At 57.6% G+C, this 15,561-nt stretch overlaps 3 protein-coding genes across 3 annotated transcripts; 1 reads left to right on the forward strand and 2 right to left on the reverse strand.

Moving 5' to 3' along the window:
* Nucleotides 1-381: 381 nt before the first annotated feature.
* Nucleotides 382-4,479, reverse strand: DDA1 (DET1 and DDB1 associated 1). Its single transcript, XM_054650078.2, has 5 exons — nt 4,401-4,479; nt 3,662-3,742; nt 3,301-3,352; nt 2,946-3,007; nt 382-2,424 (listed from the first exon to the last, which is right to left on the reverse strand). Exons 1-5 carry the CDS (start codon nt 4,401-4,403, stop codon nt 2,314-2,316), a joined length of 309 nt encoding a protein of 102 aa, XP_054506053.1. The 5' UTR covers nt 4,404-4,479; the 3' UTR covers nt 382-2,313.
* A 445-nt stretch (nt 4,480-4,924) lies between these two features.
* Nucleotides 4,925-6,830, reverse strand: MRPL34 (mitochondrial ribosomal protein L34). The gene is made up of 3 exons (XM_054650077.2): nt 6,715-6,830; nt 5,513-5,810; nt 4,925-5,421 (listed from the first exon to the last, which is right to left on the reverse strand). The coding sequence occupies exons 2-3, from the start codon at nt 5,587-5,589 to the stop codon at nt 5,151-5,153; spliced, it is 348 nt and encodes a 115-aa protein (XP_054506052.1). The 5' UTR covers nt 5,590-5,810; nt 6,715-6,830; the 3' UTR covers nt 4,925-5,150.
* On the forward strand, nt 6,766-13,642 carry ABHD8 (abhydrolase domain containing 8). Its single transcript, XM_077191463.1, has 5 exons — nt 6,766-6,904; nt 9,203-9,905; nt 10,735-10,905; nt 11,286-11,502; nt 11,988-13,642. Exons 2-5 carry the CDS (start codon nt 9,211-9,213, stop codon nt 12,135-12,137), a joined length of 1,233 nt encoding a protein of 410 aa, XP_077047578.1. The 5' UTR covers nt 6,766-6,904; nt 9,203-9,210; the 3' UTR covers nt 12,138-13,642.
* Nucleotides 13,643-15,561: the final 1,919 nt, after the last annotated feature.

Raw genomic sequence — 15,561 nt, forward strand, 5'->3', positions numbered from 1 at the left:
TGGTGGAGTTTGGGAATTCTGGGTGGGAAGGCACCAGGAAGTGGCAGGGGAGGTTTTCCGGGAATTTTCCAGAAGATTTCCTGAATCAGATCAAGGGAAGGGGGAAACAGAGCTCCAGGAATTCCAGGAAAAGCTGGGAACGAGCTGGAGGAGAGGGGGAAGGGGGATCCCCAATCCAGGGATGGGATGAGAGCCCCAAATCCAGGGATCCCCAATCCCGAATGGACCCGGAACCCCCGGCAATCCCAAACCCGCCCAGCTCCGGCCAATCCCGACCTTTCCCCCCGGAATTCCCCAGCCCTGCTTTTCCCGGGATAAATTCCCATTCCCGAGGCTCCCGTCCCCCTTTCCCAGGGGGAAGAAAAGTGGGAATTCCAGCAGGAAGTGCCAACTCTTTAATGGAACAACATTCCCGAGCCTCGGGAACCCCGGGATCCGCCCTCCTCTCCTGGAACCCCCGGAATTCCTCCCAGAGATTCCTCAAATCCGGCTCCTCCCAGAGTTCTCCAGCTGAAAATCCCAAACCAAACCAAAATCCCGGGAATTCCGCTTGTCCTTCCCCTCCCCCCACCCCCCCAACACCGCATTCCAGGAATTCCAAAGTCGCTTCCATAAAAAAACCAACCAACCAAAACAAAACAAACAAACAAAAAAAAAAAAAAAAATTGGGAAAAACGAGGCAGAGCCAAAGTTCTGGATTGAATTCCAGTCCCAAATTCTGGGAATTCCGACCGGAGCTGTGTCCTGCTCCTCCCGAGCTTCTGGAGGAGCTCTGGCCCTTCCCAGCCCGGAATTCCCAGGGTGGATCCGGGATTTTCCGGGAAAAGGGGCAGCAGGAACCCTCCCAGAGTCAGAGCTGGGAATCGATTCTGGGAATCTCATGGAAAAATCCCTGTGGGTTTCCCAGCAAGGGGAGGGAGAAGGGCCCCGAATTCCGGGATTCCTGCGGGAATCAGCTCCTCATGGAAAAGCAGCTGGAATTTTGGGATCATCCCGTCCTTTCCTGAGGTTCTCCGTGGATCCTGAGCCTCTGGATGGTCCCGGAAAGGTGGCTGGGAATTGTCTCAATCCCGAGGATTTGGGGAGCGAGGGATGGGCTCTGCATTCCCGGAATTCCATCCTGGATTCTTCCATCCTGGATTCCTGAATTCCATCCTGGATTCTTCCAGCCCAGATCCTGAATTCCATCTTGGATTCCTGAATTCCAGCCCAGATCCCAAATTCCATCCTGGATTCCCGGATTTCCAGCCTGGATTCTGGAATTCCAGCCTGGATTCCCAGAATTCCAGCCTGGATTCTTCCAGCCCAGATCCCAGATTCCATCCTGGATTCCTGGAATTCCAGCCTGGATTCTCCCAGATCCGGGGCCGCTCCCAGTCCTGGGAATTCCGAGTGATCCCTCGGAGAGGATCCGGCGATTCCCGGGAGAAAATCGGGATTTAAGGATCGACATTCCCGGCTTTTCCAGAGGGTGGGGAAAAAAATTCCGTGGATCCAGCCCCAAAAAAATCCCAGGATCTAAATTCCCAGGGATCGGCTCCAGCCATGATCGGAGCCTGGGAAGGGGTTGGGAATTTTCTGGAAAAATGGGAAAGGCCTCACAGTTGTGGTTGGATTGGGAATATCCAAAGGATTCCTGGGAATTTCTCCAGGGGGTTGTGAAGGGAAAAAAATCCTGGAATTTTACAGGGAGGGGATGTGGGGAATCCTGGGAAAAGGGGATTTTTGGGAAGGGAGGAGATCCCAGAAAAAGTGGCGTTTTGGGAATGAGGAATTCTGGGGTATCACAGGGAGTAGATCCCAAGAATCCCAAAAAAAGTGGAATTTTGGGGGGAAAAAAAAGGGGAGGGAGTCGTCCTGGAATTTCACAAGGAGCAGATCCGAGGAATCCCAGGAAAAAGGGAATTTTGGGAAGGGAATAAATCCCAGGAAAAGTGGATTTTTGGAAATGAGCTCTCCTGGGAGATCTCAGGAGCGAATTCCAGGAATCTCAGGAAAAGGGGGAATTTTGGGGAATTAGGAATTCTGGGCTTTCCCAGGGAACAGCACCCAGGAATCCCAGGAAAAAGGGGAATTTTGGGAATTAGGAATTCTGGGATACCCCAGAAAAACCAGGAGTTTTGGGAATTAGGGCCCCTAAGGACGAACAACTCTCCCTCTCCATAAAAACCCCATAAATACAAACCAAAAACCAGGCACGAGGCAAATCCCAAATAAATAGGGCGGATCCTGGGAATTCCCAGCGGGTCAGGGGAGGGGTGCGGAGGTGACAAAAAGCGGGAAGAGCCTTGGGAATTCCCAGCTCCAGGGTTTTTAAGTGTCCTCGGTCATGTCCTGGCTGCCGGTCCGGGCGATTTTGCGCGGCGGGGCCGAGTTCTCCCCCTCGAGCTCGCCCTGCTCCTGCTCCCGCTTCTTGGCCGCATTCTGCAACAGCGCCGGGGCTCAGGCAGGGCCGGGGCCATCGGGGCACCTCGGGACGTGCCGGGGGGGCTTAGGGGCTTTCAGGGAATTTGGGGGGTTCCAGGGAAATCCGAGGGCAATTCCAGGGCAGACTCCCAGCACGGGGATCCCCGGTGCTCCCACATGCTGGGATTCCTAAATCCCCAGACTCCCAAATCCCAACATTCCCACTCCCCGGTATTCCCATTCTCAACATTCCCACACCCCAACATTCACAAGCCCGTAATTCCCAAAGCCAACCATTCCCAATCCCAGAGTCCCCAAATCCCAGCATTCCCAATCCCAGAGTTCCCAAATCCCAGCATTCCCAAATTCCCAACCACAACTCCCCCTCAATCCCAATTTCCCCTCATTTCCAGGGCCAGAACCACCCCAGGATTTCCTGCCTGGAATTCCCACGTTCACCATTCCTACGGGAACGATTCCTGGAATGAATCCATCCCAAATTCCCAGAAAAATTGGGAAATTTGGATCCCAAAAGTCACCTTTTTGTCCCACTGCTGGTGGAGGTAGCGCAGGAGGATGTTTGTCTTCTCTGTCACGATAACTGGGAATAATTCCAAGGAAAAACAGGGAAAAAAAATCAGGTTTTAGGAGGATTTCAATGGGTAAGGAGGGAGGAAAAATTGGGAATTGTTGGGGGGGAAATTGAGGATAAAGAAGGGGAAAAATGGGAATGAATAAAGGGGAAAATGGGAATTAAAAGGGGGAAAATGGGAAGTAAAAGGGAGGAAGCTGGAAATGAAGAGAGGGAATACTGGGAATGAAGAGGGGGAGCTGGGACTGTGGGATGTCCCCGGTGGAGCCGATAAAAATTGGGATTTTCCCAGCAGGACTCACTCTGTTCCGAGGGGAATTCTCTGGTGGGCAAATACACCGAGGGCCGGCGGTTCTGGAATGGGAATGAGAGAGAGACTCAGGGACGGGATGGAAATGGGGAATGGGGGGATTTGGGAATTCAGGGATTGGGGAATTCCAGGATTCAAGAACTCTGGGACTGGGGAACTCCAGGACTACGAAATGCCACGATTTGGGAATTCCGAGACTCGGGAATTCCAGGATTTTGGAATTCCAAGACTGGGGAATTCCAGGATTGGGGAATCCCAAGATTGGGAAATTCTGAGATTGTGGAAGTCTGGTACGGGGGAACTCCAGGATTGGGGAATTCCAGGATTAAGGAATGGGGCCCCGGAGCACTCACGGAAGCCTTGCAGACGGAATCCGCATGGAACCTGCTGAAGTTGCTCTTGTTGTACACCGGGAGCCCTTTCAGGAAATCTGCCTGGGGAGCCACAATTCCCAAAAACCCCTCAGGGAACCCCAGGAATTGGTGTCGGTCCAACCGACCCCAAATTCCAGGGGCTGAAGGGAATGTGCCGGGATTTGGGCAGCTCCAAACTTTCCTTCCCCAGATAAAATTCCCAGGGTGGTCCCAAGACTGTGACCCCTCAGCCCCCCCATAAAACAAATGGTTCAGCCTCATTTTAGGGTGATCCCTAACCCCCCCGATGAAACAAATGGTTCTGCCCAACTTTAAGTCACCCCTCACCCAAAAGAAATGGTTCGGCCCCCCCTTAGGATGCCCCCCACCCATATTGGGGTCCTCCAACCTCATCGCGAGCCCAAACCCCGCCCTGGGGCTCCCTCTCACCCCAAATCCCCCGCAGCCCGCCCTGGGGCTCCCCTCATCCCCCAAATCCCCCGCACCCCGCCCGGAGCTCCCATCACCGCCTCCCCGGAGAGCGAGAACCCCTCACACCCCCTCAGCCCCGCCACCCCCGCCCAGGCCGCAGAGGGCGCGGGCCCTACAGGCCGGAAGCGGCCGCGGCGCCGCCGCTGCGGTACCGTGAAGGCCGCGGGCGGCGCGGCGGGTCCCGGGAGCCGCGGGCGGCCCGCCGAGGCCGGCGCGGGGCCGCCATTGCGGCGGGGGGCTCACGTACCATCTTCGCCGCCACCAGCCAGGAGGAGCCGCCCCGGCCCGCCCACTGTCATGGCCGCCCGCCTCGCGCGCGCCGATTGGTCCGCGCCGCGGAACGCTGCGTTTCTATTGGGCGCCGTGTCTGTCAATCATCGATGGGAGGGCTCGGTTGAGGCAGGAAGTGCTCGCGCGGAAGGGCGGGGCGGGTGCAGTGCTGGAAGACCCGGATGGAGCGCGGCGCGGGGCATGCTGGGAGTTGTAGTTTGGACGGCGAGTCCGCTCTTTAATTAAGGGGCGGCTCATTAAGTGTAGGCTCATTAGCAGCGCGGGAAACAGAGGAGAATTCCTTCCCTATATCCCATCCCAGAGGTGATGGTGGAATCAGGAGCCCAGATGATGGGGCAGAGGCGCTGATGAGTGAAAAAACCTGAATTCCACCCCTAATTTCCGCACCCCCAACTTTCCCAAATATGTGCCCTGGAACGCGGCAGATTCCCCCTCCTCGTTAAATTCCCCACCCTAATTAACGCAGGAGACACGCTGGGATTTCAAAACACTCCACATTCCCACGTTTATAAACAAACAAAATTTTAAAAGCTGGAATAAACACATGGGAAACGCGAGGATAATTTAATAACCGAAGCAGCAGCCGCGCCTCAAACCCGTCAGGGGCACGGATAACAGGGCCAGCGGGGCTGGGCACTCCCTCCAGGGCCCGGCGGGCTCATCCCGAATTCCCAGAGAAGAATTCCCGGAGAATTCCGGGGCTCCCTTAGTGGCTCAGGGATTTCCTGCCCTTCAGCATCCGCCGCAGGATCACGGCGACCCCGCCGGGAGTACTGATCCGTTTGATCCAGCCGTGAGTCTTCTTCCGCTTCCAGTTGTTGGGCTGGTACTCGTTCCCCCGGGATTTTCCACGGATTTGTCGGAAATTCCACGCTGGGACCGGGATGCGGCAGAGAACGGCGGTGTTGGAAGTCCCGGCAAGAGGCTCCAGAGCGCTTGGGAGCAGCGGGAAGGGAAAACCTCGCAGCAGGGAAAAACTTGGGGGAAATTAAAGCAGAGAAATGAGTGAGAAAAGGGAAATAAAGGATAAATTTGGAATTTTAAAGTTGAGTTTTCCCCTCCTGGTACCTGCGACCCCCGGCCCGCGCCCACACCGGGCCCAGCGCCGCCATTTTGCTCCGCCCGCCAACAACGCCGCTTCCCATTGGCTCCGTCCTCCCAGCCAATCACAGCGGCGCTGCGCCGCAAGAGCTGATGGGGGTTGTAGTCCTCTCGGGGGTCGTGGCAGAATTACCATGGCAACGGCGCACACTGCACCCGAGGCCTTGTCGTCTCGGGGGCTGTCAGTTGTCCCCCAGGATGTCGCGACAGGGCGATGAAGTCACTCTCAGTGCCTGAAAGGGCTCCAGGAGAGCTGGAAAGGGACCTGGGACAAGGGATGGAGGGACAGGAGCCAGGGAATGGATTTGGGATGGGAAAAGGAAGATTCGGGTGGGATTTTGGGAAGGAATTCCCAGAGCAGCTGAGCTGCTTCAGCCCTGGAATGTCCAAGGAAAGGTGGCATCAGCCTGGGATGGTCCAAGATGGGACTGGGTGGGATTTCAGGTCCTTCCAAGCCAGACAATTCCAGGATTTTCCTTTTTGGGATCAATCCCAGCCCAAGAGAAGGAGCCGCTCCAGGGTTTTCCCTCCTGGTTTTTGTGGCCCGGCAGGAATGAGGGGATGTGGCTCAACCCTCCCCGAGCCCAAAATCTTGGAAAATAAACCCAAAACTCAGCCCTGGTTTGGTGTTTAGCCTCCTGGGGGTGGCACTGCCACACCCCTGGCACTGCCACACGTGTGACACCTTGGTGGCACTGATGGGTTTGGGACACTGCCACATTCATGGCACTACCACACATGTGACACGTTGGTGGCACTGCCATGTTTGTGGCACTGCCACCCTCATGGCACTGCCACACTCGCCCCCTTTGCCACCCCACAAGCACCACAGTGTCACCACTCCATCCCAAATGCCACCTCTGTCCTTGTCCCATCCTGTCCCTGTCCCCTGTCCCTGTCCCCATCCCTGTCCCTCGCTCTGTCCCTGTCCCCTCTGTCCCTGTCCATCAGCCGCGGTCCCGCCCCTCCGGAGCTCTTCGGGCTTTGCCTTTTCCATGGCGACCGCTCCAAGGACGAGCCCGGAGCGCCCCCGGAGCGGGCACGGGCGGCAGTCGGGGGCATTTGGGCAATTTGGGGCGTTTTGGGGAATTTTCGGGGGGGGCTGAAGGAATTCGCTCCCTCCCGCCCCCCCAAAAACGCCTGGGAAAAAAAAAAATCGGGATTCTCACCGCCCTGCTCCGCCTCTCCACCGGGAATTCTGCGGAATTCCAGGATTTGCACCGGGAACTCGGCGCAATTCCAAGATTTGCACCGGGAATTCTGCGCAATTCCAGGATTCGCACCGGGAATCCTGCGCAAGGATTTTTCCAGGATTTTTCCCTCCTCCCGCATCCCCGGAGCCCCTGGGCCATCGATGAGGTGAGCGGCGCTTTTTTACCCCCCCGGGGCTGCGGGAATGTCCTGGAGCCCGAGGTGCTGCTGGGGGTGGGGATGACCCAAAAATGCGGGAATTTTTCCCGTCGGGAAAACAAAATCTGGGATGCGAGGGGGGTTGGGATGTTGTGGGGCAGAGAGGAGCCGGGAAAAGCCCGGATTTGTGCAGGTGCGCCAGGGAGGGGGGGAAGGAGGGGAATTATCCTGGAAAACCAGCTCGGGGAAAAGCTTCCTTCATTCCTTCGTTCCTTCATTCCTTCCTTCGTTCCTTCTTGCCCCCCCTCGTGATGCAACGGCGGGGAAGGATTGCTGGGGGGGAGGGGGGTCCGATCCCGCTGGAATTTCGGCCGGAATTTTGGGAAAACCTGCCCGAGGTGGAGGGAGAGGCTGGGCTGGTTCCAGTGCTGGTTCCAGTGCCTGATTCCAAACCCAGATCCCAAACCCTGATCCCAAATCCTGATCCCAAAGGCTCCTGGTTCCAAATCCTGGTTCCTATTCCTGCTCCCGAGTCCCCCGTGCCATTCCCGGTGCCAGGATCCCAAGGCAGGATCCCAAGGCAGGATCCCAAGGCTGGATCTCTCTGGCTCCAGGATCTCTCTGCCCGATCCTGCCATTCCTGCCTCATTTCCATTCCCAGCCTTACATAAGAGGCATTGGATTCCCAAAATCCTGAATTCCTGAAACCCCAAATTCCCAGATTCCCAATTTCTCAAAATCCTGGATTCCCAAAATCCCGAATTCCCAGATTCCTGAATTCCCCAATTCCAGGATTCCCGAACTCCCAGATTCTCAAATTCCCATATTCCCACATTTCTGATTTCCCAGATTCCCAGATTCCCAGATCCCCGGATTCCCGGATACCCAGATTCCCAAATCCCCATATTCCCACATTTCTGATTTCCCAGGTTCCCGGATCCCCGGGATCCCTCGGGCAGCCAGAGCGGGGCTGGGAAGGAGCCGGGTTGGGATAATCCCCCCATCCCGTTTCCATGGCAACCGGCGCCATTCCCGCATCCATCGGGATCCTGTTCCAGCCTTTCCTCCCTGGATGTTCCGGGCACCGAGCGCGGGGAAGGTGGGAGACGGGAGCCAGGGATCCGGGATCTGGGATCTGGGGATCCAGGAATTTGGGAATCCGGGAATCTGGGAATCCAGGGGTCTGGGGATCCAGGAATATGGGTATTCAGGAATCCAGGAGTCCAGGGAACTGGGATCCTGCAGGAATGGGATCTGGGATCCTGATCCCACAGGAATGGGATCTGGGATCCTGATCCCGCAAGGATGGGAACTGGGATCCTGAAGGAATGGGACCTGGGATCGTTCAGGAATGGGACCTGGGATCGTTCAGGAATGGGAACTGGGATCCCTATCCCGCAGGAATGGGATCGGATCCCGCTGGAATGGGATCAGCATCCTGCAGGAATGGGATCTGGGATCAGGATCCTGCAGGATCAGCGCTTGGATCCCTCTCTCTCCTCCCGCTGCCATCAATAATTCACCATGTTCGTTTTCCCTTCGCCATAATTAACCCATTCCCAACCTCCGTGCCCCCATTCTCACCAGCTTTTCCCTGAATATTCCCAAAATCCCAAGATTTCAACTCCAGCAGCGAGCTTTGGGAACAGCCTGGATAATCCCACACCCCACATTCTTTAGTTTATTTTGTGGAGAGATTTTAATTAAATTTTAATTCCCACCTCGGATGCTGCTTCCGACCACAGCCACATTTATATTTAATGGAATAAATATTTCAATTTTATGGGATAAATATTTATCTTTGTGGGATAAGTAATGAATTCCCTGGGCTGGAGCTTCCCGGTGCTCCACATTTATTGGGAAAAGGGAATTTTCTCTTCCAAACAGGTTTTTTTCCCCCTAGGTTTTTTCTTTCAGCCAGAATAAATCCCTTATCCAAGGGCTGTGATGGGAACGTCAGAGCTTGGGGACAGAGATGTGACCCAGAAAAAAGCAGGATGGGGAATTGTCCATGTTTCCGTGTTTTTCCCCGGTTTTCCACATTTTTCCATGCTTTCCCGTGGTCTTCCTTGTTTTCACACATTTTCCCATATTTTTCCACATTTTCCAGGGATCACAGTGCTGACCAGCATCACTGACAGGTCCCCAAATGCTGGAACCAGGGCTGAATCCCTATTTTCCACACTTCTCCAAGTTTTCCCCCATTTTTTCACTTTTTGCCCCCATTTTCCCCAATTTTCCCCCATTTCCCCTCAGTTTTCCCACATTTTCCCCAGTTTTTTCCCACAATTTCCCCCATTTCCCCAGGCATCACCATGCTGACCAGCATCACCGACGGCTTCCTCTGCTGCCTGCTGGGCAAGACCCCCAACGCCGTGGGGCCTCTGGACAGCGTTGAGTCCAGCGATGGCTTCACCTTCCTGGAGGTGAAACCCGGCCGGATCCTGCGCATCCACCACAGCGCTCCCGAGCGCCCGGGGCCCCCGGAATTCCCGGGATCGTCCCCCGAGCGCGGCGCCGTGCGCTGCCAGCGCCGCATCACGCTCTACCGCAACGGGCAGCTGCTGATCGAGAACCTGGCCGAGGCCTCGCGCCCCGAGAGCGCCCGGAGCCCGCGGCGGTGCCCGCCGTGCCCCGTGCCCGAGGCCAACGGCGAGCCGGGAGCGCCGGAGCCCGCCGGTGTCGCCGCCAAGCGCCGCAAGCGCAAGCCCAAGAGGGTGGTGACGGTGGACTGCAAGAAGCGCATCACCAGCTGCAAGGGCACGCACGGGGACGTGGTGCTGTTCTTCATCCACGGGGTTGGAGGCTCTTTGGACATCTGGAAGGAGCAGCTGGAGTTCTTCTCCAAGCTGGGCTACGAGGTGGTGGCGCCGGACTTGGCGGGGCACGGCTGCAGCTCGGCGCCGCCCGTGGCCGCCGCCTACACCTTCTATGCGCTGGCCGAGGACATGAGGGCCGTGTTCAAGCGTTATGCCAAGAAAAGGAACATCCTCATCGGGCACTCCTACGGGTAAGGGGCTGGGATCAACCTGGAAAATGGGAATGGACACAAACCCCGTGTTTTAGGGGTGTGGGGTTCCCATTCTGGGGGATTTGTCCCATGTTTATCCCATTTATCCGGGGGTTTGGAGCTCCAGAATCCTTGGGTTCTGTTCAAGTGTTCCCCAAGAAAAGGAACATCCTCATCGGGCACTCCTACGGGTAAGGGGCTGGGATCAACCTGGAAAATGGGAATGGACACAAACCCCAGGTTTTAGGGGTGTGGGGTTCCCATTCTGGGGGATTTGTCCCATGTTTATCCCATTTATCCGGGGGTTTGGAGCTCCAGAATCCTTGGGTTCTGTTCAAGTGTTCCCCAAGAAAAGGAACATCCTCATCGGGCACTCCTACGGGTAAGGGGCTGGGATCAACCTGGAAAATGGGAATGGTCACAAACCCCGTGTTTTAGGAGTTTGGGGTTCCCATTCTTTTTATCCCATTTTTATCCCATTTTTATCCTGTTTCTCCCCTGATTCAGAGCTCCTGAGTGCCCTTGGGGTGGGCACCATCTCGGTGTCCAGCTAATCCCGAGAGGGAAGTGCAAGGGCAGGGGCTATAATTAGGATAAACCTGGATTAGGGCTCCTGATTAGGTGCAGACTAACAAAGGAGACAGAGCCCTGCCACGCTGGCACCACGTCCCCATGTCCCCTCAGGGTGGCCTTCTGCACGTTCCTGGCTCACGAGTACCCCAAGCTGGTGCACAAAGTGATCACAATCAATATAATCAATATAATTAGTATAATTAACATTTAAAATAGGGAAAGCCAACAACTCTGTGGTTATTTTTAACCCTTTCAGGGTGTCCTTCTGCACGTTCCTGGCTCACGAGTACCCCGAGCTGGTGCACAAGGTGATCATGATCAACGGGGGCGGCCCCACAGCGCTGGAGCCCAGCCTGTGCTCCATCTTCAACCTGCCCCCCTGTGTGCTGCACTGCCTGTCCCCCTGCCTGGCCTGGAGCTTCCTCAAGTGAGTGGCAGCCCGGGGGAGGCTCCTGTGCCACCCAGGGGTCAGCCTGGCACTGCCACTGCCGAGGGAGGGGACAGGGGGTGGCTTTTGAGGGGCTGGAATCTCCTGTCACCTCTCAGGCCCGCAGTGCCACTCTGAGGGAGGGGGCAGGGGGTGGCTTTTGGGGGCCTGGAGGGCTGGGGCTCATCCTGGCACTGCCACCCCGAGGGAGGGGACAGAGTGTGGAATTTTGGGGCCAGGGTCTTGTGCCACCACCCAGGGGCTCACCCTGGCACTGCCACCCCGAGGGAGGTGACAAAGTGTGACTTCCACGGGGCTGGGCTGCTCCCCCTTGCTGCCATCCCCCGAATTTCGGGCTGAGCCCCCTCCCCCTGTGCCAGGGCTGGCTTTGCCCGCCAAGGTGCCAAGGAGAAGCAGCTGCTGAAGGAGGGCAACGCCTTCAACGTCTCGTCCTTCGTGCTGAGGGCCACCATGAGCGGGCAGTACTGGCCCGAGGGCGACGAGCTGTACCACGCCGAGCTGGCCGTGCCCGTGCTGCTGGTGCACGGCATGCACGACAAGTTCGTGCCCATCGAGGAGGACCAGAGGATGGCAGAGGTATGGGGTGGCACCTCTGAGAGGGGTTTTGGGGACTCTGCCCCCCCAGAAATGGGGGGGGGGGGGGTGCTGTGGAGCTTTGGGGAGGGGTGGGGAGGGAGGGGAAAATCCTCTTGTGACCCAAGGGACACTGCCAGGGTGGCACAGGGATGGGCAGAGACAGCTTGGCACAGGCAGGGACATGGGAGAGGGACACTGTCATGGGTGGGGACACCCTCCACTGTCCCAGGGTGCTCCAAGGGGTGGCACAGGGACAGGGACATGGGCAGGGCCAGCTTGGCAGGGCAGGGACGCCTCCCCCTGTCCCAGGGTGCTCCAAGCCCTGCCAGGGGCATTCCCTGCGAGGGGACAGAGTGGCTTTGGAGGGCTGGGGCAGGGCTGGGGCTCATCCCGGCCCTGCCAGTCGCCAGGGAGGGGACACAGTAGCTTTTGGGGGCTCGTGCCACCTCTGGGAGGGGTCTCACCGTGCCGCTGGCCACCCGCAGATCCTGCTGATCGCCTTCCTGAAGGTGATCGACGAGGGCAGCCACATGGTGATGCTGGAGTGCCCCGACACGGTGAACACGCTGCTGCACGAGTTCGTCCTCTGGGAGCCCGACACGCCCGCGGCCCGCGGCGACGGCGACACCAAATGAGGGCCAGCGACACGCGGGGACAGCGGGCTGGCTGCTCCCGCGGCAGAGGCGGAGCGCGGAGCGGGCTCGGCCCGGCCGCCAGCCCGGTTTGTGCCCGGGGCCGAGCGAGGAGGAGCCCCGGGCTGCGATGGCAGCGCCGGGAGAGGAGCGCGGCGAGTGCCCAGGGCCGGGGACAGCGGGGACACGGCTCGGCCGGTCCCCAACCCCGACAGGACTGCGGGGACACGGCACGGCCGGTCCCCAACCCCGGACATGTCACACCGAATTCCCGACCCCAGGGGGACAGCGGGGACACGGCACGGCCGGTCCCCAAACCCCGGACATGTCACACCTGGACCCCGGACATGTCACACCGAGTCCCCAACCCCGGGGAGACAGCGGGGACACGGCACAGCTGGTCCCCAAATGCCGGGGACAGCGGGGACACGGCACAGCTGGTCCCCAAACCCGGACACGCCACCCCCGGCGCTGGAGCGGCTCCGTCCCGGTTTTTTTGTCGCCGTCGTTGTCATTCCCGCACACAGCGACACCGGGAGGACATGGAGAGTCCCGGGGACACCGGGAGGACACGGAAGGACCCGGGGACACCGGGAGGACACGGAGGGTCGCCACAGGGATTTTTGGGGCAGTTTTCAGGAGAATCCAGAGGCTCCCCCACGTCGGGATTTGCGTGGATTTTGGGGGTTCCTTGTGGGGTTCGGCGGCTCCTGCTGGCATGAGGAGGAGGATGATGAGGATGAAGATTCCTGGAGTGTCCCCAGTGCCACCACGGCCACGTCCCCGCTGCCCGCAGCGCTTTCAGGGCAGAGCCCCTCGGGGCCACTCCCGGGCCTTTCCCGCCCGGGGCTCCATCCCCGGGATCCGCCCCTGGAGCAACGGGGGGGGGACAGCGGGACCCCCATTCCCGGTGATGATTCCCGGTGATGATTCCCGGTGATGATTCCCGGGATTCCTGATCATTCCCGCCCGGTTCCGCGGGATCCCGGACCACCCGATCCCACCCGACCCCACCCGATCCGCGCCGATCCCGCCCCTCCTGTACCACACCCCCGTTCCCAGGAGCCAGCACGGCTGGAGCAGCCACCCGAGGCTGTCGCCGGTGCCACCCGCAATGCCAGGAGGTGCCACCTGTCACCCCCCCCCTCCAAAATTCCCGACATTTAAACCAAAGAAGGCGCCGACCCCACGGACACCTCGCCCCTGTCCCTTGTCCCCAGCCTGTCCCCTGCCCCACACGGGGCTGGCACCGCACCGAGGGGCTCAGGGGACGCCGTGATATCCCCACTGATGTCCCCAGGGTGTCCCCTGTGCCAGCCCCGCCCGCTGCTGTCTCATAATGAGAATTTTACCCCAAAACCGCCAGTAACGCCCCCAAAATGCCACGCACGGGCTGTGGGGTCACAGCCCTGTCCCCTCCCTCCGGGAGCCACATTCCTGTCGCGCTGCCACCCCCGCTGCCACCGCCGCGTCCGTGCCAGGACCCAGTAAAGCCGTGCTAAATGCCAGCCCGTGCCAAGCGTGCCAGTGAAGCCGTGCTAAATGCCAGCTGTGCCAGGACCCGTGTAAAGCCGCGCTGAATGCCCCCCGTGCCATGGCACCCACTAAAGCCGTGCTGAATGCCAGCACCCACTAAAGCCGTGCTCAATGCCCCCCCGTGCCATGGCACCCACTAAAGCCGTGCTCAATGCCCCCCCGTGCCATGGCACCCACTAAAGCCGTGCTCAATGCCAGCCGTGCCAGGCCCGTGCTGGGAGCGCCGGGGCAGGGACGGGATCCCAAAATTCCCGGGGAAGAATTTACTGGGAGAATCAGAATGTTCCCCAAAACTGTCACACCCTGGGGTGCTTGGTGTCACCTTGGGCCGCTCGGTGTCACCTTGGGGTGTTTGGTGTCACCCTGGGCCACTGAGGGTGTCCCCAGGCGGTGCAGGACGAGGACACCCTGGTGCCACTCGGGCCCAGCCAGCGGCCACAGGCCTGGGGGTGGGCACGGGGACAAGGGTGGCACCCACAGAGATTGGGGACAGCCCCGGGACCCCCTGACCGTGCTGGGAGAGTTGGGGGCTGTGGAATTGGGAATGGGGGAATGGGAATGGGGAATTCGGGATTGGGAATGGGGGATTTGGGGTTGGGGCTGCGGGATTTGGGGTCGGGGGTGGGGATTTGGGGTGACGCCCATCCCGGCTCATGACGTCACATACAGGGGGCAGGGCCAAGACACTCAGCGCCCCCCAGTGGGCAGAACTGGCACTGCCCGGTGCCACCAGTGCCACCGGTGCCACCAGTGCCACCAGTGCCACCGGTGCCACCAGTGCCAGTGTCCCCAAGCTGGTGTCCCCAAACTGTGGGCACTGCCCAGTGACACTGCCCAGTGCCATCAACTGGACCTCGATGCCCATGACCTGGAGGTGACACAGGGCCGGGAGAGGGGACACAGGGCCGGGACAGGCGACCCCAACCCCACAAAGCCACCACGACACCACAAATCCGGTCTGGGATCGAATCCTGGCCTTAATTCCGACACAGATTTTCCACTTTTCTCCCAGGAAATATTTCCCCAAAGGATTTGGGGAAATTCTCTCCCAAATTTGGCCTTCCAGGCCCAAAGTTTTGAGATTTCCTTGAATTTCATATTCCAACCAATATGGAGCGAAGTGGGCGTGGTCACATAATGAATATGCATGAGTCTGTTGGGTGAGCCTATGAATATGTAAAATTTTGGGAATCCCAAATTTGAGGGGAGGAGCTCTGAGAATTTCACACATTTGGGAGGTTCAATAATCATTCCACTTTCTTTAATTAGTTTAATTTTTCTTTAATTCTTTAAAGAAAAAAGTTTCCTAAAGTTTAATTTTTCTTTAATTCTTTAATTTTTTTCTTTCCGTGCCTCAGTTTCCCCCCCTCGGGTGTGACACCCCCAAACCATGGGGAAACCCTCGGGCACCCCAAAGCGGGCACGGAGCCCTGGCACCTTCCTCAAAATATCCCAAAAATATCCCAAAAAAAGCTGCTCCACTTTTATGACTTCATGTGACAGAATTTCAAAAAAGCAAAAAAAAAAAAAAGGAAAAAAAAAAAGGAAAAATAAAAAAAGAAAAACACCAAATATTTACCAAAACTTCCAGACCTTTTTTTTTTTTTTTAAGGCCTTTTTTTTCCTTTTTTACTTTTTTTTTTTATTATTATTTTGAGGCGGATTTTCGCCATCTGGAGAATTAAAAGGCTCTGGCAGGGCTGGTGAAGTGTCAGCGAAAAGGCTTTTAAAATGTTGTTTTTATTATTATTTATGGGCTGGAACTCCAGAGAGGGAAAAGGAGCCAAAAAAAGGTTCAAAAATAGATGGAAAAAGAAGAAAAAAAAAATCGGGATGTTTTTTCCAGAGGTGGCTGAAAAATAAAATAAAATACCTTGGAAAAACACAAATA

This window comes from Agelaius phoeniceus, chromosome 29 (assembly GCF_051311805.1).
Source record: "Agelaius phoeniceus isolate bAgePho1 chromosome 29, bAgePho1.hap1, whole genome shotgun sequence".
In the NCBI taxonomy this organism is placed as follows: domain Eukaryota; kingdom Metazoa; phylum Chordata; class Aves; order Passeriformes; family Icteridae; genus Agelaius; species Agelaius phoeniceus.